This window comes from Eubalaena glacialis, chromosome 12 (assembly GCF_028564815.1).
Source record: "Eubalaena glacialis isolate mEubGla1 chromosome 12, mEubGla1.1.hap2.+ XY, whole genome shotgun sequence".
NCBI lineage: Eukaryota > Metazoa > Chordata > Mammalia > Artiodactyla > Balaenidae > Eubalaena > Eubalaena glacialis.
In genome coordinates, this window is record NC_083727.1 from 51,779,816 (window position 1) to 51,805,404 (window position 25,589).

General features: G+C 39.1%; 1 protein-coding gene across 3 annotated transcripts in view; it reads right to left on the bottom strand.

Annotated features, from left to right (window-relative positions):
* Nucleotides 1–6,011: 6,011 nt before the first annotated feature.
* The window catches only part of AFG1L (AFG1 like ATPase), a 198,254-nt gene continuing 178,676 nt past the window's right edge, over nt 6,012–25,589 (bottom strand). For 2 of the 3 annotated variants that reach the window (XM_061207300.1, XM_061207302.1), the window contains exons 11-13: nt 12,564–12,704; nt 8,207–8,320; nt 6,812–6,951 (exon numbers count right to left, since the gene is read on the bottom strand). In XM_061207300.1, coding sequence (XP_061063283.1) covers nt 6,820–6,951; nt 8,207–8,320; nt 12,564–12,704 — 387 coding nt within the window. In that variant the 3' untranslated portion in view covers nt 6,812–6,819. Of the gene's footprint in view, nt 6,276–6,811; nt 6,952–8,206; nt 8,321–12,563; nt 12,705–25,589 lie in introns of those variants that run through there. The other variant, XM_061207301.1, reaches the window with a different exon arrangement.

Consider the following 25,589-nt stretch of genomic DNA (forward strand, 5'->3'; position numbering starts at 1 on the left):
TCTTCTCCCTTTTCTTCTGAGCTGTGTGGCTGACAGGGTCTTGGTGCTCCAGCCTGGTGTCAGGCCTGAGCATCTGAGGTGGGAGAGCTGAGCTCAGGACATTGGACCATCAGAGACCTCCCAGCCCCATGTGATATCAATTGGCGAGAGCTCTCCCAAGGATCTCTGTCTCAACGCTAAGACCCAGCTCCACCCAACGACCAGCAAGCTCCAGTGCTGAACATCCCATACCAAACAACTAGAAAGACAGGAACACAACCCCACCCATTAGCAGAGAGGCTGCCTAAAATCATACTAAGTTCACAGACACTCCAAAACACGCCACTGGATGCGGCCCTGCCCACCAGAAAGACAAGATCCAGCCCCACCCACCAGAACACAGGCACCACTCCCCTCCACCAGGAAGCCTACACAACCCACTGAGCCAACCCTACCCACTGGGGGCAGACACCAAAAAAAACAAGAACCACAAACATGCAGCCTGCGAAAAGGAGACCCCAAACGCAGTAAGTTAAGCAAGATGAGAAGACAGAGAAACACACAGCAGATGAAGGAGCAAGGTAAAAACCCACCAGACCAAACAAATGAAGAGGAAATAGGCAGTCTACCTGAAAAAGAATTCAGAGTAATGATAGTAAAGATGATTCAAAATCTTGGAAATAGAATGGAGAAAATACAAGAAACGTTTAACAAGGACCTAGAAGAACTAAAGAGCAAACAAACAATAATGAACAACACAATAAATGAAATTAAAAATTCTCTAGAAGGAATCAATAGCAGAATAACTGAGGCAGAAGAACAGATAAGTGACCTGGAAGATAAAATAGTAGAAATAACTACCGCAGAGAAGAATAAAGAAAAAAGAATGAAAAGAATTGAGGACAGTCTCAGAGACCTCTGGGACAACATTAAACACACCAACATTCGAATAATAGGGGTCCCAGAAGAAGAAGAGAAAAAGAAAGGGATGGAGAAAATATTTGAAGAGATTATAGTTGAAAACTTCCCTAATATGGGAAAGGAAATAGTCAAGTCCAGGAAACGCAGAGAGTCCCAGGCAGGATAAATCCAAGGAGAAACACGCCAAGACACATATTAATCAAACTATCAAAAATTAAATACAAAGAAAATATTAAAAGCAGCAAGGGAAAAGCAACAAATAACAAACAAGGGAATCCCCATAAGGTTAACAGCTGATTTCTCAGCAGAAACTCTGCAAGCTAGAAGGGTGTGTCAGGACATATTTAAAGTGATGAAAGGGAAAAACCTACAACCAAGATTACTCTACCCAGCAAGGATCTCATTCAGATTCGACGGAGAAATTAAACCTTTACAGGCAAGCAAAAGCTAACAGAATTCAGTACCACCAAACCAGCTCTACAACAAATGCTAAAGGAACTTCTCTAGGCAGGAAACACAAGAGAAGGAAAGGACCTACAAAAACAAACCCAAAACAATTAAGAAAATGGTAATAGGAACATACATATCAATAATTACCTTAAATGTAAATGGATTATATGCTCCAACCAAAAGACACAGACTGGCCGAATGATTACAAAAACAAGGTCCGTATATATGCTGTCTACAAGAGACCCATTTCAGACCTAGGGACACATACAGACTGAAAGTGAGGGGATAGAAAAAGATATTCCATGCAAATGGAAATCAAAAGAAAGCTGGAGTAGCAATTCTCATATCAGACAAAATAGGCTTTAAAATAAAGAATGTTACAAGAGACAAAGAAGCACACTACATAATGATCAAGGGATCAATCCAAGAAGAAGATATAACAATTGTAAATATTTATGCATGCAACATAGAAGCACGTCAATACATAAGGCAAAGGCTAACAGCCATAAAAGGGGAAATCGACAGTAACATAATAATAGTAGGGGACTTTAACACCCCACTTTCACCAATGGACAGATCATCCAAAATGAAAATAAATAAGGAAACACAAGCTTTAAATGACACATTAAACAAAATAGACTTAATTGATATTTACAGGACATTCCATCCAAAAACAACAGAATACACTTTCTTCTCAAGTGTTCATGGAACATTCTCCAGGATAGATCATATCTTGGGTCACAAATCAAGCCTCGGTAAATTTAAGAAAATTGAAATCATATCAAGTATTTTTTCCGAGCACAATGTTATGAGATTAGATACCAATTATACGAAAAAAAAGTGTAAAAAATACAAACACATGGAGGCTAAACAATATGCTACTAAATAACCAAGAGATCACGGAAGAAATCAAAGAGGAAATCAAAAAATACCTAGAAACAAATGACAATGAAAACACGACGACCCAACACCTATGGGATGCAGCAAAACCAGTTCTAAGAGGGAAGTTTATAGCAATACAATCCTACCTCAAGAAACAAGAAACATCTCAAACAAACAACCTAACCTTACACCTAAAGCAAGTAGAGAAAGAAGAACAAAAAACCCGCAAAGTTAGCAGAAGGAAAGAAATCATAAAGATTAGATCAGAAATAAATGAAAAAGAAATGAAGGAAACAATAGCAAAGATCAATAAAACTAAAAGCTGGTTCTTTGAGAAGATAAACTAAATTGATAAACCATTAGCGAGGCTCAACAAGAAAAAAAGAGAGAAGACTCAAATCAACAGAATTAGAAATGAAAAAGGAGAAGTAACAACTGACACTGCAGAAATACAAAGGATCACGAGAGACTTCTGCAAGCAACTCTATGCTGATAAAATGAACAACCTGGAAGAAATGGACAAATTCTTAGAAAAGCACAACCTTCCGAGACTGAACCAGGAAGAAAGAGAAAATATAAACAGACCAATCACAAGCACTGAAATTGAAACTGTGATTAAAAAGTCTTCCAACAAACAAAAGCCCAGGACCAGATGGCTTCACAGGCAAATTCTATCAAACATTTAGAGAAGAGCTAACAGCTATCCTTCTCAAACTCTTCCAAAATATAGCAGAGGGAGGAACACTCCCAAACTCATTCTATGAGGCCACCATCACCCTGATACCAAAACCAGACAAAGACGTCACAAAAAAGGAAAACTACAGGCCAATATAACTGATGAACGTAGATGCAAAAATCCTCAACAAAATACTAGCAAACAGAATCCAACAGCACATTAAAAGGATCATACACCATGATCAAGAGGGGTTTATCCCAGGAATGCAAGGATTCTTCATTATACACAAATCAATCAATGTGATACACCATATTAACAAATTGAAGGATAACAACCATATGATCATCTCAATAGATGCAGAAAAAGCTTTCGACAAAATTCAACACCCATTTATGATAAAAACCCTCCAGAACGTAGGCACAGAGGGAACTTACCTCAACATAATAAAGGCCATATATGACAGACCCACAGCCAACATCGTTCTCAATGGTGAAAAACTGAAACCATTTCCTCTAAAAACAGGAACAAGACAAGGTTGCCCACTCTCACCACTATTATTAAACACAGTTTCAGAAATTTTAGCCACAGCAATCAGAGAAGAAAAAGAAATAAAAGGAATCCAAATCAGAAAAGAAGAAGCAAAGCTGTCACTGTTTGCAGATGACATGATACTATACATAGAGAATCCTAAAGATGCTACCAGAAAACTACTAGAGCTAATCAGTGTTATCTGGTAAAGTAGCAGGATATGAAATTAATGCACAAAAATCTCTTGCATTCCTATACACTAATGATGAAAAATCTGAAAGAGGAATTAAGGAAACACTCCCATTTACCACTGCAATAAAAAGAATAAAATACCTAGGAATAAACCTACCTAAGGAGACAAAAGACCTGTATGCAGAAAACTATAAGACACTGATGAAAGAAATTAAAGATGATACAAACAGATGGAGAGATATACCATGTTCTTGGATTGGAAGAATCAACATTGTAAAAATGACTCTACTACCCAAAGCAATCTACAGATTTAGTGCAATCCCTATCAAACTACCAATGGCATTTTTCACAGAACTAGAACAAAAAATTTCACAATTTGTATGGAAACACAAAAGACCCCAAAGAGCCAAAGCAATCTTGAGTAAGAAAAATGGAGCTGGAGGAATCAGATTCCCTGACTTCTGACTACACTACAAAGCTACAGTAATCAAGACAGCATGGTACTGGCACAAAAACAGAAATATACATCAATAGAACAGAATAGAAAGCCCAGAGGTAAACCCACAAACATCTGGTCACCTTATCTTTGATAAAGGAGGCAAGAATATACAATGGAGAAAAGACAGCCTCTTCAAAAAGTGGTGCTGGGAAAACTGGACAGCTACCTGTAAAAGAATGAAATTAGAACACTTCCTAACACCATACACAAAAATAAACTCAAAATGGATTAAAGACCTAAATATAAGCCCAGACACTATCAAACTCTTAGAGGAAAACATAGGCAGAACATTCTATGACACAAATCACAGCAAGATCATTTTTGACCCACCTCCTAGAGAAATGGAAATAAAAAAATAAACAAATGGGACCTAATGAAACTGAAAAGCTTTTGCTCAGCAAAGGAAACCATAAACAAGATGAAAAGACAACCCTCAGAATGGGAGAAAATATTTGCAAATGAAGCAACTGACAAAGGATTAATCTCCAAAATATACAAGCAGCTCATGCAGTTTAATATCAAGAAAACAAACAACCCAATCCAAAAATTGGCAGAAGACCTAAATAGACATTTCTTCAAAGTAGATTTACAGATTGCCAATAAAGACATGAAAGGATGCTCAACATCAGTAATCATTAGAGAAATGCAAATCAAAACTACAATGAGGTATCACCTCACACCAGTCAGAATGGCCACCATCAAAAAATCTACAAACAATAAATGCTGGAGAAGGTATGGAGAAAAAGGAACCCTCTTGCACTGTTGGTGGGAATGTAAATTGATACAGCCACTATGGAGAACTGTATGGAGTTTCCTTAAAAAACTAAAAATAGAACTACCCATACGACCCTGCAATCCCACTACTGGGCATATACCCTGAGAAAACCATAATTCAAAAAGAGTCATGTACCGAAATGATCATTGCTGCTCTATTTACAATAGCCAGGACGTGGAAGCAACCTAAGTGTCCATTGACAGATGAATGGATAAAGAAGGTGCGCCACATATATACAATGGAATATTACTCAGCCATAAAAAGGAATGAAATAGAGTTATTTGAAGTGAAGTGGATGGACCTAGAGGCTTTCATACAGAGTGAAGTAAGTCAGAAAGAGAAAAACAAATACTGTATGCTAACACATAAAATATGGAATCTAAAAAAAAAAAAAAGTTCTGATGAACCTAGGGGCCGGACAGGAATAAAGATGCAGATGTAGAGAATGGACTTGAGAACATGGGGCGGGGGAAGGGTAAGCTGGGACCAAGTGAGAGAGTGGCATGGACATATATACACTACCAAATGTAAAATAGATAGCTAGTAGGAAGCAGCCACATAGCAAAGGGAGATCAGCTTGGTGCTTTGTGTCCACCTAGAGGGGTGGGATGCAGAGGGTGGGAAGGAGATACAAGAGGGAGGAGATAAGGGGATATATGTATACATATAGCTGATTCACTTTGTTATACAGCAGAAACTAACACAACATTGTAAAGCAATTATACTCCAATAAAGATGTTTAAAAAAAAAAAAGCCAGGGTCATATAAGGTACCATGGGGGAAAAAGAAAAGAAATAAGATCATAAAGCTTTCCTTGTTTTGAATTGAAATGTAGAGTTTTTTCTTCCCCTCTCATAAAGATGTGTTTCTATTATGTGGCTACCATGTAGCCAAAGCTCAGAGATGTCCGGACACCCTGCATTTACCGTGTGTGTGTGTGTGTTCAAGGTTCATTCAGGTGGCTTAATATGAAACCAAAATGCCTAGTCCTACATTCAACTTCAGGAGTGCTGATTTTAATTTTGTGGTGCAGAAATAAGGCCAAATAAATAGGCAAAAAGTAGACCTAAAAATGGCTTTAACTTACTAATCCACTACATCTTTGACAGCAATTTTAGATAAAAATGGTCCAGAGGACAAAGTGCTTAATTAATGATGAGAAAATGATTCCTTCAAGTCCCATAATAAAGAGTTCTCCCTGCGGTAATGATTTGCCCAGAGTTTTATTCATGCAAAAGTGACGGCTACTTCTTGCTTCTGTCCCCTTCATTCCAGTATTGTTCAGTCTGCATTTCTGTGAGTCGGGAAATTGTGCGCTGAAATGCAAAGATTTCCTCTTCTCCAGTAAACATGGCGAGTACTTCTGCTGAGTCCTGGTTACCAAAAAACAAAACAAAACAACAACCTAGCACCAATTAAAACCCCCACAACTAAAAATTTAAAGAACTAAGTACAGGCTTTAAAAAATACTTCTTGGGTTTATATTACAAAATATTCTATAAATTTTTTTCATATACAATTTCTTAAATTAGACTAGAGAATCAGCTAATTTAAACCAATAATCAATAAACAGAACAAATTACCAGGGAGAAAACATTAGATGAATAATTAAAGCTGAAACAACACCCCAAAATCCAAATAAGAAAATTTTTGCCCAGATGAAAGTTCTCTACAAAATCTAACGGAAGGACATTCCAGACAGAAAAGGAATTTTTTCTCAAAAAGTGCACAGCAGAAATAAGTAACAGGAAAACCCAGAAGTTCTGGTATGTCAGGACGAGGCTGAGACCCTCTTCTGAAGCTCCACAGACAGGGCCACATTCCTTAGGGGAGGCCTGAAGATGAACCTCTGAAGAGCCTTTTCCAAACTGGGTGACTGAGAGGTCTCCTGTGGGCCTGGAGATCGTGCCTGGGAGCTTACTTCGGGAAGGCCAGAGCTGCTTTTGGTCTTGAGCTGCTGGGACACTTGATCCTCCCATGTAGCAGCTGAGCTGGGGAGCCCCCTGTGAGGCCAGTGAACATCCTGGGACTGGTGATTCCAACACCAGCCTGTGGCCAGAAGTGAACGTTGAATTTTTGTCTCTTTCCTTAGGGGTTTGCTATTACACTCTTTCAGAGAAAAGTTCTGGACTCCTAAGTCCAAGTCACTGACCTACTGTAAAACTGCATCACCCTACGGTCACGTGCCCTGATTTCTTCATGATTATTAGCCCCAAGTGCTTAGCTTACTTTGCCCTGTATCTGAACCCTGATCAGAAGAAAAATTTTAAAGCCAATGATTTAAAGGACTTTAGGAACTGAAATCATGTAGCCCCTTAAGTGTATTCTTCCAAATTGTTGAAGACTTTATTTGGATGTATCACTCTTAGAGAAATGGGATCATAAGCAGCTATTTATTTCTACATGTAGATTTAAATAATCATATTTTGAAAGTTTACTTTTTAAAGAATTATTGGCCTCATTTTCCCAGACTCCTGAGAATGCATAATTTCTACTCAGGTCAATAAGGAACTGTCTCCTCATTCCAAATAGCCTTTCAACACTGGGGTTGAAAGAATGGGGCTGGCCTCATTCTGGGGGTGAATGTTTATAGTTTTAAATTTTTGACTAATACTTCAATTGCCTATAGTTGAGAAATATACCCTGTAACATTCATACAGAAGAAGGAAATGCAAAGTCACTTCTGCTTGGCTTGGGGTGAAGCACCAGACCCCAAGCTCCAGGAGAACTAGGCCAGCATAGGCTGGTTCCCAACAGTGTGTCCCCACAGCCTGGCACCCACAGGTGTTCCACAAATGTCTACAGAATGAGGGTTAGGAGATGAAGCATGGATTTCTTTTAAAGCAAGGGCCTTGCCAGGCACTTCATAGTCCTGGAATAGCCAGTTCACATGGTTGGATACTGTATCATGCACTCTACAAATCCAGCAGACATGAAGAAGGATATCCAGAAAAGGCAGCATGGTGTAGCAGAATGCCGAATGAGCCCAGAACCAAAGACGGTGCCTGGATCCAGCTCTGGCCTGCCATTAGTCAGTGGTGTAACCATAGGCCCATTAATCCACTTCCCTGGACTTTGTTTTTATCATATGCAAAAATGATCACGAAGATTCCTTCCACTCTAAGGCTGTAATTCTCTACATTTAGTGATGCTGAGGATACGTCTGCTATACTGGCTTTAGAAGAGAGCAGCAAATCAGTGGTTAAATACATACTGCATTCCTTCTTCAAAATGTAGCCATGCATCAAACCAAAAACAATTAAGCTGTTTTATAATAAAAAGAGATTATGTTAATATCGCCTACCTGGCTCAGCCCCAAATCATCCATCAGTATTCTGCTTTGCTCCAACTCACTGTCATGATGTTCATACAAAAATAAGCTTGATACGGGAGTTGATGCAGAGCAAATTATGCGCACCTGAAACAGAGGAAAATGAGTAAATGGTGTTACTCCTTACCTTTCACAAGTTGAAGGTAAAAACAAATTTCTCATAAAATAAAAATCTGTTTGTCATAACAGGGAGCTTGGATTTTTGCTTTTAAAATGTTCATATTTGTTCTAACAGTTTGAGTCTCTTTAAAGTGATATATATTTTTTAATGGTTCTAAATATATGCAGCAAAACTGGTACTTGGTGAAAATACACTTTTATGAGTTTATAGAATGCGTATTTACAAAAGAACAATGCCTTGAACTCCTCTCTTTCAATCTAAGTAACAGTCTTAACTTTATTTCTACTTCTACACATTTTCTCCGAGTCCTATCTTTATTTTGGAAAAAAAAAATATTTTAAAGCTTCAATCTATGACATTTTTTTCCTATTTCATTAATCTGTTTTTCTAATTAGAGATTTTAGCTAATTATCCTGAAGTTATCCTAAATTATCCTAAAGCTACTAAAAATTTCATTAATCTCCATGCTTAAACGTCCACAAAAGAAGCATAAGCAAAATGTGGTTGTCAGGGCTTCCCTGGTGGCGCAGTGGTTGAGAATCTGCCTGCCAATGCAGAGGACACGGGTTCGAGCCTGGGTCTGGGAAGATCCCACATTCCGTGGAGCAACTGGGCCCGTGAGCCACAATTACTGAGCCTGCGCGTCTGGAGCCTGTGCTCCGCGACAAGAGAGGCTGCGATAGTGAGAGGCCTGCGCACTGCAATGAAGAGTGGCCCCTGCTTGCCACAACTGGAGAAAGCCCTCGCACAGAAACAAAGACCCAACACAGCTATAAAAATAAATATAAATTAAAAAAAAAAAAATGTGGTTGTCAAAGTTTCAAAACTGGCAGGACCCATTTACACTGTATCTTCTTCATGAATAAAAATCTTGCATAAATAAGTGAATATAGCATTTCTTTTTTTAAAAATAATTATATGGAAATCTCTCTTTTTTAAAATTTATTTTTATTTATTTTTGGCCGTGTTGGGTCTTCGTTGCTGCGCGCGGGCTTTCCCTAGTTGCGGCGAGTGGGGGCTCCTCTTCGTTGCGGTGCGCGGGCTTCTCATTGCGGTGGCTTCTCGTTACGGCACACGGGCTTAGTTGCTCTGCGGCATGTGGGATCTTCCCAGACCAGGGCTCGAACCCGTGTCCCCTGCATTGGCAGGCAGATTCCTAACCACTGCACCACCAGGGAAGCCCCAGCATTTCTTTAAGGTGGATTTCAATATTTGGAAAACTTTTTTCCTATTTCTGGAATGTCTCTGAAATGTAAATAGACAAACCACATAACCCATATTCAGATAGCCTAGGATCACAGATGTTTCCAAATGTATTTTTGAAACAAAATACTTTTTAAAAAAGCCTTTTGACCATGTCCATATTTTTTCTTATAGTTTGAGTCTCTTTAAAGTGATATTTTTAAACTGCATAGTACTTTACAAATATTTCCACACAGCTTACACCACCCTCTGAAGTAGGGAACAAAGGTTTTATTGGGCAACCTGGGGCCTGGAGAGGTCTCAACTTGTGATAACAGCCCAGATCTTCCAGTTCTAAGTTCAGTGGTTTTTCCATTACAACTGAGGTTGACATTTTTACCTGTTTGGAGCCCATCTCTGTGTGCATCAAAGATGCTCCCCAGATGCACCGTTACCACTTTGCTGCATAGGTGACTGCTAAGTTCAGTGCACTGCTACTCTACTTATACCCTGAGTTTCCAGAACCTACATTTATTTCACCATCTTGCCAGACATCCTTCAAAAAGACTAAGCTTGACATTAATATTTCTTGATTACATAGTGTTTGAGTGTACATATGTGATCATATATCAGAAACAGCTTTTTTATCTTTATAAATTTTATTTCCACTAGTTTATATACAAAACATACTCTTCTTGATGTTTAAGGAGACCTGAATTTGTTTTCAGGATTCACAGCCATCTTTTTAAAATCATTATTTAAGTAAATATGCTGATACTTTAAAATAATGTATTGATGTTTGGGACTAGTCTTTCTATATCCAAATGGCCTTTTACCTCCTCTTATAAATTATTTAAATCACAAATGATACTTTTTTCATTACTTAGATGGGAATGCCCTTATTTCACAGATACATCTAGAATACATTCTAGAACAACGTCTGTTTAATGCTCCCAATTTCTGAAATAAGATAATTTCGACTCTGCTTTAAAAAAAGAGTATAAACCCCAAATGCGTGATTTAGTTAAAGCAAATGCTAGGAGAGTAGTTCTGATATTTCATCATATTGCCAGATAAATCTTTTTGTCTAACGAAGAAGTGAAACAGTGGGGGGAGGTAGGATCAGGGGGTGGGACTAAGGGGTGGGGACCATAAGCTTTCTTTAAGGTATTCCTAGCCGAAAGATAAAAAAAAATAAGAGTTTATCAATCCTCCAGTCTAAGAACCACCTACCAATGCCCCTCTCCCACTTTCTTCTTGAAGCACTGCCCTCTAAAAACGGAGTGCCACCTCCAGGCGATTTATTCTGGACCCCACGTGATTATTTCAGAGCAGAGTCTCCGGATGAGTGACCCAGAAGGAGACAAGTGACAGGACTTGACCCCTAAGCTCTGGTGTTCTCAGCTTCCTGCCTCTGCTGACTCCCTGCTCGCACACCCCCTGGAAGCATGCAGCAGATTTTGATCGTGCTCACTAAGGCAGGCTGCCCTCGGCGTTGCACCAGAGCCACGCTGGCTGCCCTTCATGCTCAGGCCCATCACAGGGCCTTTGCTGCAAACTCGTCACCCTGGTGAGGGATCTTCACCCTGCACTTTGAGCTTGGCCATCACACCTCAGCGTCTGTGAGCAGCACCTGAGGAGCTGGTGAATGAGCAGGCTCCAGGCCCCATCCTTGGTCCTCATTTGCTGGTGGGGGTGGGGTGGGCTCTGGAATCCGGATCTTAAGTAGCTCAGGTGATTCTGGTGCAGCTGGTCCTCAGCAGAACTTTCCATGCCCACCCCCATGTCCCACACAAAGATCAGTTTACTCTCCCCCTGTACTCTCACAGCACCAACTCCCCTCTCTTTCCAAGACAGCATCCCAGTGAGGACTTTACACTCAGCTCTGTGCACATTTCATTAGTGTTTCTTCAGCACTAGACTATCAGCTCCATGAAGGTAGGCACCATGTCTGGCTTTGCTTGTCACTGAATTAGCACTGTGCTTGGCATGATAAAGGTTGTTGAATGAATGAATAAAGGAAACATTAAAAATCTCACCTCTCCCTCCCAGCAGATTCTGGTACTTTCTCCTCCCCTCAAAGTCCCTTCAATTTTAGAATCACTGTTCTGTCTCTTTCTGTGCAAGGAATAAGGAGGAAAAACTGTATCTAACAGTGAAACAATATTTTACTCTAATTTGAAGTGGTACTTATACTTTACTGTAAATATATATTTATAGGTATATACTATTAATCGTGGCTCATCTTCATTGAAAGCTTACTGTACGCCACACGATGTTCTAAGTACTTTACATGCTCATGTACCTCACAACAATCTTATGAGGTAAATACCATTATTGCCTTCTTTTGCTAAAGAAGGCAATTCAAGTTCAAGAGGTTAGGCTGGTCTTCAAGGTATTCAGCCTGGTCCCAGGGCCTACTCCTTAACCGCTAGGCAATACTGCCTCTGATGAAGGGACAAAGGCTCTGCAATTCATGCTAAAACACCTGGATTTTTTTTTTTTTTTTTTTTTTTAAGAGAGATGACAGTTACTGGGATTTCTGGGTCAGAGGGAGAGAAAACTCTAATACTGAGGAGGGCACTTTAGTCATTCATTCATTATTTTATCAGTCCAATAATTTATTCATGCAACAAGTATTTATTGAGCACTCAGTCTAGGTAAGGCATTGTGTTGTGCATCCTCATAGACAGAGCACATGATATGTCTGGTTGAATGAAGGATTTGGTAATATAGCAGACTGTCTTATGATGGGATTTTTAATATAGTACTATTACTATTACTGCTACTACCAATAGTACTTATACAGCATTCAGCTTGTGCCAAGTGTTGTTTTAAATGGTTTACCTGGATTAGTTTATTTTGTCCTCACAACAGTTCTCTGAAGTAAATACTATTATCTCCAATTTGCAGATGAAGAAACAGGTACAGAGAAGTGAAGTAAGTGGTAGACCAGGATTCCAGCCCAGATAATCTCGCTCCACAGTCCAAAATGTTTAGTTCTGAGAAAATGTACCACATCCTTACCTTGAAATCATAAAAGTTATCAATGAGAGTTATGAATCTCCGAGCTTGAGTCCTCTTTGCCAGGGTAAATTGTGGAATGTTTCGTAAAAATACTGTATCAAAATTCTTTGACAGTTCCAAATAGTCACTGGCTCCAAGTGGCTATAATTAAAATGAAATCAAGAATAGAAAATTGAAATAAGCCAATTCTGGTTGAAAACATCTTTTTCTTGTCATGGTGTGATCTAGGTGGTAGCTTTGGGGTAACTTGACCAAACGGGGCAGTGTTTTCAGAGTAGGCTGAGGACAGAGTTCACTATACTGTAACAGTGCTGTAAACAAGTAAGAGAGAAGGCAAGACCTTGGTGGGAAGTGAAAGAATAACTCTGGCTGCCTCCGCTGGTATCTTGTAGGCCCCCAACCTAAACCCGGTCTTTACTCTTTTTATTTATACGACATGACTTTAAACACATCCTAACAAATCCTTCCTATGACTCAACTGCAAACTGTCACTACTGGTAAACAGAGCTGTCTTATCATGGCAGCTGAATATTATGTCACCATTTTGAAATAAAGACTATGCTCCAGCATGAAAAGCATCAGAAAATATTTTTCGTTTAATTTGAGGTACAATTACTCAAGTACAATGTAGTAAACACTGCTAACCTCTGTAAGGAATACCAGAGGGTTTTCATGACCAGAAGTAGACCAATACCTCAGGCATAACGTGGTGCAGCTGCTACCTCTACACACGAGGAGGATGCAGCACTCAGGGTCCACAAAACCATTCCCAAAGGTGTCACCTACAGATGTAAAGTGCTTGCTCCTGAAACAGGAAGTTAACTCACGACAGTTATGAAAACGACTTGTGAACACTCTTTGGGGTTAGGAACACTCCCAGGAGAGTCACTTCTCATTTTAAGTTGTGTGTGGATGACTGTGCCCTGTGAGCAGGAACCATGAGCAGGGCCAGGAGAGTGTTTCTGGCCCTGTGAGAATGTGGAGGAGACTAGCAGGTCAGGAGCTGCTCTCAGGTGCCTCTGGAAGCTCTTGGATCCCAACAACTGATCCCTGGGACACAGATGGCTAAGCCTCCTCAATTTCTGGCAGAATTCATTAATACTCCTCCCTGTTCAAAAATGTCTCCCTCACTGGGGTGGTAATTTGCATTAAAACTCCTGCTTTCAGAAATGTAGACAGGACTATGTTCCTGGGAGAATCAGGGATTGCAAGGAAGGGGAGAGTCATTCTCACCTTAGAGTCCATCCATTTAAGGCTACCACTATCCTAATGACCAGCTAAAATCAGTTATATTCAGAAAACTTCTAGTGGAGGTGTGCGGAGGTAAGAGTAAATCGGAGAGTGAAGCTCTGGGGAGTTGGTTCCCTCAAGAACAGCAGCTCTAAGAAGGATGCAGTGACTACGAGCCTAGGGCAAAGGGGCACAACACCAGAGAGAGAGCGCAAAGAATGACATGATGCCTTTGAAATCTGCTTAGAGAGGCCCCTTCCCCCACTCTCCTCTCACCAACCAAATAACAAATGGGGTCAGAAAAGAGATGACCTTGCCTTTTCCATTTCCCTTCCCTGGCTGGACAGCCTCTACCTCCAGACCCGGTGCCTGACCTTAGCTGAGACTCCCTGCTCACCTCAGCCATAGGGGCTCGAATGTGTGTGTGGTTTATTTTGGTCTAACCTTGACTCTGTTATGAGGAAACACTGCTGTCAAGCTTGATGTGGACCAGGAGGGTGTGTTAACAGAGCAGCTCGGAACAAGGGCTCTAGAGAGCCTGGGTTTGAATCCTCAGTCTGTAACTTATGAATGGTGTGTCTTTGCCAAGTAACCTAATCTTTCTGTTCCTTAGTTTTCCCATCTGTAAAATGAGAATTGTTTCCTATCTCACAGCGTTGTGAGGATTAAACAAAATAATGCATGCAAAGTATTTTACACAGTGCCTGGAACATACATTACCACTCAACCCACTTTAGCTGCTTTTTATTTTTATTATTTTGAGCTCAAATGATTAGGCTCAGTACAAATGAGTTGAAGGTGTGAAGAAGTGTCATTCTCAATAGGACCAGGTAGCGTTGCTCTACCCCCCGACTACATCCTAAACCCTAAATCAGCCTTTGTGCATTTGCCTGTCCTCAGAGTCACAGCAGGGACCAGATGAGACTGTGGAATCCCATGTAATGAAAACAATTCCCGAAAGGGGGAGGGGGAAGGTAATATACAGTGTCTTCCTGTAAAAAGGAGAACTCATACAATATGACACTCACGCTCTGAGGGTGACACACACTACTTTTCTGAGATCAGTTAGAATTTAGTGTCTCATCTTTTGTAAATCAGAAATTATATGTAAAAAAAAATGTAAAACCTCATCTTAGGTATGTAGTTATGTATAATTAAGCTCACTCTTTATGCATGGATATGATTTCTCTCAGTATAACTACATGCCCAAGGAAAATCATTATCAGAAGTGCACTGAAGTGCCTAGGGCAGCTGAAAATCAGAATTCTGCCCACTCAGCTATTTTTACAAATTATATACCTTTGTCAGTAGGCTCTGCATTTGCGATTATACTGGCAAATATGCCTTTCCTTCATATCCCTCAGACAATTACGTGCTCATTCATGTAAAGAAAACTAAGCTTAATATAGTTATCTATCTCCTTTAAGAACAATAGTCATTGGGGGAAGTTGTTTAATGGGTGCAGAATTTCAGTTTGGGATGATGAGAAAGTTCTAGGGATGGAGAGTTGTGATGGTTGCACAGCATGTGAGTATAATTAACGCCATTGACATGTACACTTTAAAAATGATTAAAGTGGTAAGTTTTATGTTATATATTATTTTACCACAATAAAAAAATAGTCATTAAATAAAGGAGAGCTTATTAATTGCCAAAGAAATCCCAATTTAGGCTATGAAGAGAGTAATATAACCTTTTTCTTTAAAAATATGAAAAAGAATGAAATGTATTAATCAAAGAAGGAAGTCTTTTCCCCAAAGAAATCAACTCCAAAAAGATTAATTTAAAACATAAAGTTTAAAAAAATATTTATTTAAAGAGTCTGTTTTCTTATCCTGGCTTCGATGTTGAAGTGTCTAAGAAGTGACACTCAACAAACTTCCCCAGGATTGAATCTGGGGAGAGATGGGGGTTTCTTATTAGTTAGAAACACTATTTTTCATTAATTAAATAAGTTAAATAGTTGTTAGAGAAAATACCATAAGGACTTTGGAATTATGGTCTGTCACGTCTAGTATGTGACCTTGAGCAAGTCTTTCTGAACTTCCATTTCCTCATCTGTTAAAGAGGGATCATAACCTGTCTCATAGGTTTGTCCCAAGGATTTGATGCATTGATTGCACGTAAAATCTTACAACAGTGGTGGTTACACAGTAAGTGATCAATAAATGTTAGTTCTTAACTTACAGAGTTCATGTGAGAAGTAAGTAAAATGATTTATGCATAGTATGCTGTTTGGCATACAACACTTAATAAATAATAGCTATTCTTTTATTAACTATTAAATAACCTTCTCCTCAGCTCACAAAGCCAGGCAAGTGAACAGTTCAACAGTTCAACAGTCCAGTCTGACTCTGCCTTTGCACTCAGGAGGTAAGAGCCACTCCCTCTGGTCCTTCCTGTCTGTGGTCCACCAAAATATCTGCCCTCCTGGCACCTCAGCCCTCCATGAAGTCATATGTAGATGACAAAAATAGCATATGTCTCAGGCCCTCTCCTTCCCACATGTCTTGTGGTAATAACACGAGCACCTGTGTGTGGTAAAGCCCCAGGCCCACATAATGAACAGCCCCTAACCCAGTACATATCACATAGGAAGTGCTTAATATTTATTGAATGCATTAGTGAGTGTATGAATAAAACACAACATAGCCTGGGGAGCAGGCCTACTCCTTCTTTTATACCCATTTGTCACCAAAGTAATTGAAACACCTACCAAAAAATCCCACTTTTTCTTAGTTGGCCCAAATTCCTCACTCCCCAGGTAAGCCTTTGTTGTATATCCTAGAAAACACATGTAGGAACATTCTAGAAAAGATATAGACCATAATGTTAACAATGGTTATCTTTGGATAGTGGAATGAAAGATTAATTTTGTTTCTTTGTTATACTTTTTGGACTTTTTTTCCCCAGTGAACTTGTGTTACTTTTGAATAGCAAAAACAATAATGCTTTTTTTGGAGATCATTTTTATAGCAGGCATCTAATCATTTATGCCTCACCTGTGTGAGATCATAGTATCTGTTTTGTCATGGACATTTCTCTTTTTAACCCTAAGCTTTCTTAATCTATAGAAGTAGGATTTTTTTCAGGGACATTTAAAAAAAGAAATCATAAGCTGAATGCGTGTGTTCTCCTTTAAAGTTTGACAAAGGAAAACGGATTTGATATTTGGGATGAAATCTGACTTTGGTTGTATAGTTACATTCAGCTAATGATTCTTCACACCAGGGAGACAAGGGGGAGGGAGGGGATGGGATGAATGGCAGCATTCCCAAATAGTTCATGTTCAGCCCTCATGGCCGAGCACCAGAGTCCCCAGATCAAAGGCCTAGTAATGTCAAAATGCAAGTCTTTGCCTTTAACAGTTGTTGTTTTGTGTGTATCAGTAAAGAGTTCACCCTGTATATTACAAAGAGGAGAGACACATATGGACCTCAGAAATGGTCCTGAGATTAGACAGTGGATGATGTTAATTGTGCATCTTTTCTTTAAAGCAATGAATTGGAATCTAGATTCATATTTGCAGACCAACTTTCTATAATCAAAAATAACTTGCATATATTTATTGCTACCGTTTGAAGAAAATGAGTGGTGAAAAATAATTTAAAATAAAGATCGACATTTCTATGCTTACCACAATTAAACCTGATGCTTACCACAATTAAAATAATTAAAATTGGGCTCCCCTGGTGGCGCAGTGGTTGAGAATCTGCCTGCCAATGCAGGGGACACGGGTTCGAGCCCTGGTCTGGGAAGATCCCACATGCCGCGGAGCAACTAGGCCCGTGAGCCACAATTGCTGAGCCTGCGCGTCTGGAGCCTGTGCTCCGGAACAAGAAAGGCCGCGATGGTGAGAGGCCCGCGCACCGCGATGAAGAGTGGCCCCCGCTTGCCACAACTGGAGAAAGCCCTCACACAGAAATGAAGACCCAACACAGCCATAAATTAAAAAAAAAAAAAAAAAAAAAATTAAAATTCACTGCAAAATTTGTTTTCTCCAGGAAATTATGCTATATACACAATGAGATCTGTACATGAATTGGAAATAAAAATTGCTTATATAAAATTAAAAATCAATAGTATACAATATTTACAGCTTGTTAGGTATATGTTAGCCCAGCTTGTTAGCCCAGGTTGATATGCTCCCATTGATATCATGTCTTAATCTGAGCAATTTTTCTCCACATGAGCTTGATGACCAGCACGTTGTGTTTCTTTTTTCCATAATTGTCAAGACAACATCCAGTTCATCTGCACGTGTTTATTACCTCTACTCCGTTTTCTCTCTCTCTCTCTTCCCCTTCTGCTACTCTAAATGAACCTAAGTTAAACTTCATCATCTCCATTTCTTTTATCCTTTCTTTTGTATTTTCTTTTTTTCACTTCTTCATGATTCATTTTGGATAATTTCCTCTGACCTATATTCTACTCCACCATGTTTCTCCCTAGTTGTGTTTTATCTGCTCTTAAACTCATCCATTGAGTTCTTAACTTTGGTTATACACTTTACAGTTCTGGAAATTCTACTGGTTCTTTTTCAAAGTTGATATCTCTCTTTTTATATTTTCTAGATTCCTACACTTAAATTTCCAAGCCTATCTTTCTTTTTAAATCTCTTTGAATATGTAAGCTTAGTTGTTTAAAATATGAACTCATAATTCCAATATCTGGTGTTTTAATTTTATTGTCTTGTCTCCTCATATGTTTGGTTAACTTTGTGTACTGTATCTTTTCTTTGAAAAAAAAAACCCTTGTAGAAAGAATTTCAAGTTCAAGGCTTGAAAGTATTCTGAGCTACTTGGCTCACACAAAGTCTGACTGAAGTCCACAGAGAGCTGGCTTACTTTGGGCTCACTCTTATTCCTAGAGTGCAGTCCTTTAGGGCTCCAACCAAAGTGGAGAGCAGTTTACTAGGTCCCCCACCTTTGGCTGGCCCTAGTCTCTGCCTTTTGTCTCACTACCCAACTAAGCTGCCAAAAGCAAGTTCAGTTCAGCTCAACTTGTTTTTTAAAAGAAGACTGCTAGTGCTCACCAATGTCTATGTTTTCTTCATTTTCCTGGGCACACAGCTAGATTACATTTAGGTGTGGCCGTGTGATCAAATTCAGGCCAGTGGAATGCAACAGAAGGTGATATGCATCACTTCTAGATCTGGCCCATAAATACCTCCCACACAGACTCCTCACTTCCTTTACTCATCTCCTGGTTGAAGAGAGAGGGCTCTGAGGACTTAAAGGAGGGTGGAGGCACAACAGGGATGAAGCCTGGATCCATGAGGGACCACATGGAGCAGTTTCCTGGCCAACCTGCACTGGATGGTGATATGAGCAAGAAACACATGTTTATTTGTTAAGCCTCTGAGATTTGGGGGTTGTCTGTTTCCACAGTTAGCCTATCCTAATACTTAATTCATCCAACTTCTTTCATTGTCCTAACTACAAGGTTGGTGCAAATCACTGACAAAGAGTCCACAACTATTGGAAGTGGATGGCTTCCTAACACTTCCTGTATGAACAAGGATTCTTATTCACATAAGATGGTAACTATCAAAAATTTCTCTTCAAATTTTCTTCAGATTATCATTAAAATTTTTTAAATCAGGAACTGCATTTAGCCATTTCCAACATCAAATGTGATTCTTAAAAAGCTATATTCATAGAGATAACTTTTCTCATTACAAATTTGAAAAGATTTTATTTGACAATTTTGTTCAAATTCAGTGTTTGACACATTTAAAACATCTTTGTAAATTAATTTTTCTTCTCATGATTACATAATATACAGAAATAAATGTTTTCACCAAACCACATATAGATGCTGCCAAATCATATTATATAGCCCAGTGTGCCATGGTATCACCAATGGTATCATTTTTGATGTGTGACATCTTGATCACTATGACCAATAAGCTGATACTAATGTTTCCACAGGACCACTAACCCCCTCTCTTTCACTAGCATTCAGTATTTAAAGGTGTCTGGGGCATTCAAATGCATTAACTAAAAAATTCTCTGTAAGATTATGATAATTTAAAATTCATTTAAAATATTTTTGGAGAAATGAAGAATGTCTATGTGGGGTAGTCTGATTACAATTATGGCTCCAATTATTCTTGCCTCCTTGTCCACACCCTTTGGATTGTGACTTTCCAGCTGTAGCATGCAGACATGGAGTCTATCTGCACAACTCTTCAATCTGGGCTGGACTTGTAATTTATCACAGCCAATAGAATGAGGCAAAAGTGACAAATTTCCAGTTGTGAGCTTAGGTCTCAAGAGGCTTTGCATGCTTCTGCTCACTCTGTTGCAGCACCTAGGCTGGCCTGCTGGAAGAGGAAGGGACAGAAGGAGAGCCAATTGTCTAAGCTGAGAAAGTATCTCAGGCCAGCCTACAGCCAGCCAGCCCCCCAAACAGATGAGAGAGCCCAACCAAGATCAGCAAGGCTGAGTGCTGATGCATAAGTGAGCCCAAAATAGATGAAAACAATTTCCCAGATGACTTCCCAACTTCCTAGCTGACTAGAGAGCAATAATAAGTGCTTATTTTTTTTAAGCCACTGAATTTGGGGTGATCTGCTGAAATACTATACTTGCTACACAGAGATTTACTAAGAAAGCTCATGTTTTAGAAGTCATTAGCAAGTCCAGCACATGTAGAAAAAATATGACCTAGCTTTTATAGCAAAAGATTGGTTTTACACTAAAAATAGAACTACCATATGACCCAGCAATCCCACTACTGGGCATATACCCTGAGAAAACCATAATTCAAACAGAGTCATGTACCACAATGTTCATTGCAGCTCTGTTTACAATAGCCAGGACATGGAAGCAACCTAAGTGTCCATCGACAGATAAATGGATAAAGAACATGTGGCACATATATACAATGGAATATTACTCAGACATAAAAAGAAACAAAATTGGGGCTTCCCTGGTGGTGCAGTGGTTGGGAGTCTGCCTGCCGGTGCGGGGGACGCGGGCTCGAGCCCTGGTCTGGGAGGGTCCCGCATGCCGCGGAGCAACTGGGCCCGTGAGCCACAATTGCTGAGCCTGCGCGTCCGGAGCCTGTGCTCCACAACAGGAGAGGCCGCGATGGTGAGGGGCCCGCACACCGCGATGAAGAGTGGCCCCCGCTTGCCGCAACTGGAGAGAGCCCTCGCACAGAAACGAAGACCCAACACAGCCATAAATAAATAAGTAAAATTAAAAAAAAAAAAAGAAACAAAATTGAGTTATTTGTAGTGAGGTGGATGGACCTAGAGTCTGTCATACAGAGTGAAGTCAGAAAGAGGAAAACAAATACCATATGCTAACACATATATATGGAATCTAAAAAAAAATTAAAAATGGTTCTGACGAACCTAGGGGCAGGACAGGAATAAAGATGCAGACGTAGAGAATGGACTTGAGGACATGAGGAGGGAGAAGGGTAAGCTGGGACTAAGTGAGAGAGTAGCATTGACATATATACACTACCAAATGTAAATTAGATAGCTAGTGGGAAGCAGCCGCATGGCACAAGGAGATCAGCTTGGTGCTTTGTGACCACCTAGAGGGGTGGGATAGGGAGGGTGGGAGGGAGACGCAAGAGGGAGGGGATATGGGGATATACGTAAACATATAGCTGATTCACTTTGTTATACAGCAAAAACTAACACAACATTGTAAAGCAATTATACTCCAATAAAGATGTTAAAAAATAAGATTGGTTTTACATAATTAATAAATACATGTAAGCACACATAGTATCATTTATTTTATGTTCATTTATTTTTGTAATCAATTTTGGAATTTTTATGGTGCAGTATAAAACTTATTTCCAAAAATAAAACATGATTTACTGTATACAAGAACTAGAAGAAAAAAAGCCAGAAAATTATGTGGCATCCTTATTTAGAGTACAAGACGACATGGACCCAATTGAATGAAAACAGAAAGCCACAGAGAGACAGCAAGTTGACATGAAAAAGGAATTGGGGGAGACAAGGACTGACTGCAATAAAATTAAAATTGTAAGAGCATTCCAATAGAAAAAGAATGAATTTGAACAGACAATTCATGGAACAAAAATTATAAAAATTATAAGGGGCTAATAAGCAAACAAAAAATATAGTCAAGCTCAGTAGTAACCAAAGTAAGACAAAGTAAGAATGATGTATCATTTTTCATATTGCAATTCTGTAAAGAAAAATAAATTACACTACTCAATGCTGGAAAGCATATAATGAGACATCCATTGCTGCTGGACGAGTAAATCAGTTCAGTTGTTCCAGAAAAAAAATTGTTGGGTTGTATTAAGAGCCCTAAAAGAAGTCATAAACTTGACCCAGTCATTCTGCTTCTAGAAATCAATCTATAGGAAATAATCAGAAATTCAACCAAAGGCTATACACAAGGATTATTTATGACTATGAGAACCCAAAAGCAACTTTAAAGTATAACAAACAGAGGAATGGCTCAATAGGGCACATTAATATAATGCAATAATATGTTGCCAACAAATAATGGTGTTTATGAAGAATATTTTATGACATGGAAACATGTTTATGGTAAAAAGTTAAGTGAAAAAAGGATAATGAAAAATTATAATTGTATTCAAAACATATATGTAGGACAAAGGCTAAGTAAATAAGTAAAAAATACTAAGAGTTGCTATCTCTAAGTGGTCTGAGTGATAGACTTAGAGGTACTTTTATGATCTACTTTAAGATTTTTCTGATGACTCTTAAAAAATACGGTTTGAACTGTGTGGGTCTACTTACATGCAGAATTATTTTGGTAGTAAATACTGCAGCGCTACATGATCCATGGTTGGTTGAATCCAAGGGTGCGGAACCTCGGACGTAGAGGAACAGAGTATACAGAGGGCCAACTATAAATTATACATGGATCTTCAACTGCGTGGAGGGCCAGCACCCCTAATCCTGCATAGTTCAAGGATCAACTGCACTATTTATTCACCTCAGTGTCCCTAGCACCTTGCACAGACCAGGGAACAGAGTCTTGCACAATACAAGATTGGTGAATAAATGAATACAGTCACCAATTCTTCTTCAAAATCAATGATATTTACTGAATGTTTAATAAATACAAGGTATTGTACTAAATCCTACAAGGACTTTGCAAAACACAGAGAAGACACATTTTTCCACTTTTTTGACTTCACTAACATACCACTAAACTGCATGCACATGATACCTATGGCAGCTGCAAATATTTATAGTTACATTTTGCATTAGTTGATCTGCCTATGTAAGTAAACCATAGCATAAGACACTGTTTGAAATCATAATTAGTATTATAAATTCATGCATTGTGTCCTATGAATAACTAAAGCATATGATTATTTTTGAGTACTAAATGGCACCCCAGTTAGTAGCATCCTTTTTTTTTTTTAATTAATTAATTAATTTATTTATTTATGGCTGTGTTGGGTCTTTGTTTCTGTGCGAGGGCTTTCTCTAGTTGCGGCAAGTGGGGGCCACTCTTCATCGCGGTGCGCGGGCCTCTCATTATCGCGGCCTTCTTGTCGCGGAGCACAAGCTCCAGACGCGCAGGCTCAGTAATTGTGGCTCACGGGCCTAGTTGCTCCGCGGCATGTGGGATTTTCCCAGACCAGGGCTCGAACCCGTGTCCCCTGCATTGGCAGGCAGATTCTCAACCACTGTGCCACCAGGGAAGCCCAGTAGCATCCTTAAGTATATTATTTTAGCTCAAAATTCAAGTAGCATTACCAAATGCAGATTCTTCTTATGATAGATAAGGATGACAGTCTCCATCTTTCTACCTGAGCAATTAAAAAGTTTGTCTTTGATGTGGCTGGTTATCTGAATAATTTTCTAAACAGGAACAATTAAAATCCACTTATTCAATGGTTTATGCATTCTCGACTATTGTTTCAAACTCTTTGTTTCTGTGGAAACCTGATGAAAACTTAAAGAACTTTAAATCTATAATGAGTTTGCTAAGGGCATTTGTTTTCCTTAATTACCAAGAATATACAGCTGGATTATATGTAGCAGTTTCTCTAACAAACTTTTAGGAATAAAGAGCTTGCCTGCTGTCTTCTTTCTCCTGTATGAGAAACGGCACAGCTGTCTGTTTTGGTTTGACCCTTGGGCCGGGAGTGAGGATTTTCTCAATGCCACACCAATGTGAAAGGCACGAGCATTACCACCAGCCTGCCTTCTGCCCTGCAATGAGCAGTTGATCCACTTCAGTGACACGAATGAGCTGCCAGCTTGAGTTTCTTTTTTCTCTGCCTGGCTAATGCTTGTTCTGCCACCATTATTTCAGCTCAAGTAGGACGATTATTATTTCAAGCACTGTCTAGATTATACTGTCCTAAGGGTCACTCTTTATCTGTATAGGCTCCTCTTTATAAATTCCTTGTAGTGATGCCCTGATAGCTCCTAATTAAACAAGTATGTGTGGCACCTTGCTTTGTTTACACAGAAATGACAATATCTCAGATCTTAAAGAGAAGTACCTTTTAATAGGAAAAAAAATGCTTGAATGGAATTCAGATGAATGTGTTCTTTTCAAAACAAACAAAAAAATAAAATAAAAAGAATTGACATTGAAACAACTATGTGCACCAAACTAATAAAGATAATAATTAGAAAAACAGCACTGAAATGTGTGCAAATAATTTCCCAAGGTTGGTCATATGGCACCTTAATATGAGAAATCTCATTAATATGAAGACCATAACATCCAGCTGGGAAATATCTCACCATTCCAGAAAATACTACCAACTCTTACACATTCTACTTCAGATGTTCTTTTTGTGCTGAGGAAAAGTCTTACTACTTGATTTATACAGTCTCAATGGCAGGAGGCTAGTTCTACCTAGATCTGCCAGATCTTTGCCTAACACTCTATCCCCTCTATGGCCAAATAACAATGGTTAATACAGTATTCTATTGGGGGGTGTCATATTTTTATTTTAAGAGAATTTGTAGAAACAATGACTCAACAACAACAAAAAATCAATGTGGCAAACCAGAGGCAATTGTACCCTTTCCCCACCCTGACGCAACTAGCTCTGTGTATCTAATAGATCTCCAAATCCTGGAGATGTCTAATTCTGGAGATTCTGGAACTGAAAACTTTCTCGAAACACAAACCGCATCATATCAGATCTACTGAGTGCCTACTATGTGAAAAGCACTGTGCCGGGTTTATTTCTAGGAATTCTTCTAGTTCGACTGGGGAGTGGAAAACCCATTTGACTTAGAGCCTGCAGCATAGAAAACCAAAATGAAAAATATGGAGATAGGTTAAAAACACAACTTTAGAAGAACATGAAGAAGTAGGAAATCATTAGCATCATCATTATTATTAATAAGCACCACTGAGTGTAAGCATCAATACCACTCTAAGGCAATACATTAAAACCACAAAAAAATCTCCATGAGATGGTAAGAATTACTGGAATGGATTATACTAACCACCTGGGATTGAGTAAGTAGAGACCAGAATTTGTTAAGCAATTAGCTGGCATCTGACTGCAACGTCCAATTGTTTAATAGACATCTAAAATTTGAGGAGCGTCAAGAGTTGCCCCTTTAGGAAATGAGATAACTTGGTTTGATTATGCCAACAAAATTAACATCATGAATGAGTTAGTGTAGCTTAGAACCCTCTATTCAGAAAGACCCTAAATACTTCTGGAATTAGAAAGTCCTGCCCAGGTAATTTATTCAGTTTAAGCTTTCAATTTAACTACGCATGTTAGTCAGAAAGCAGCCTAGAGTCTATACAAAACAGGACTGCTTCTTTGGTTTTT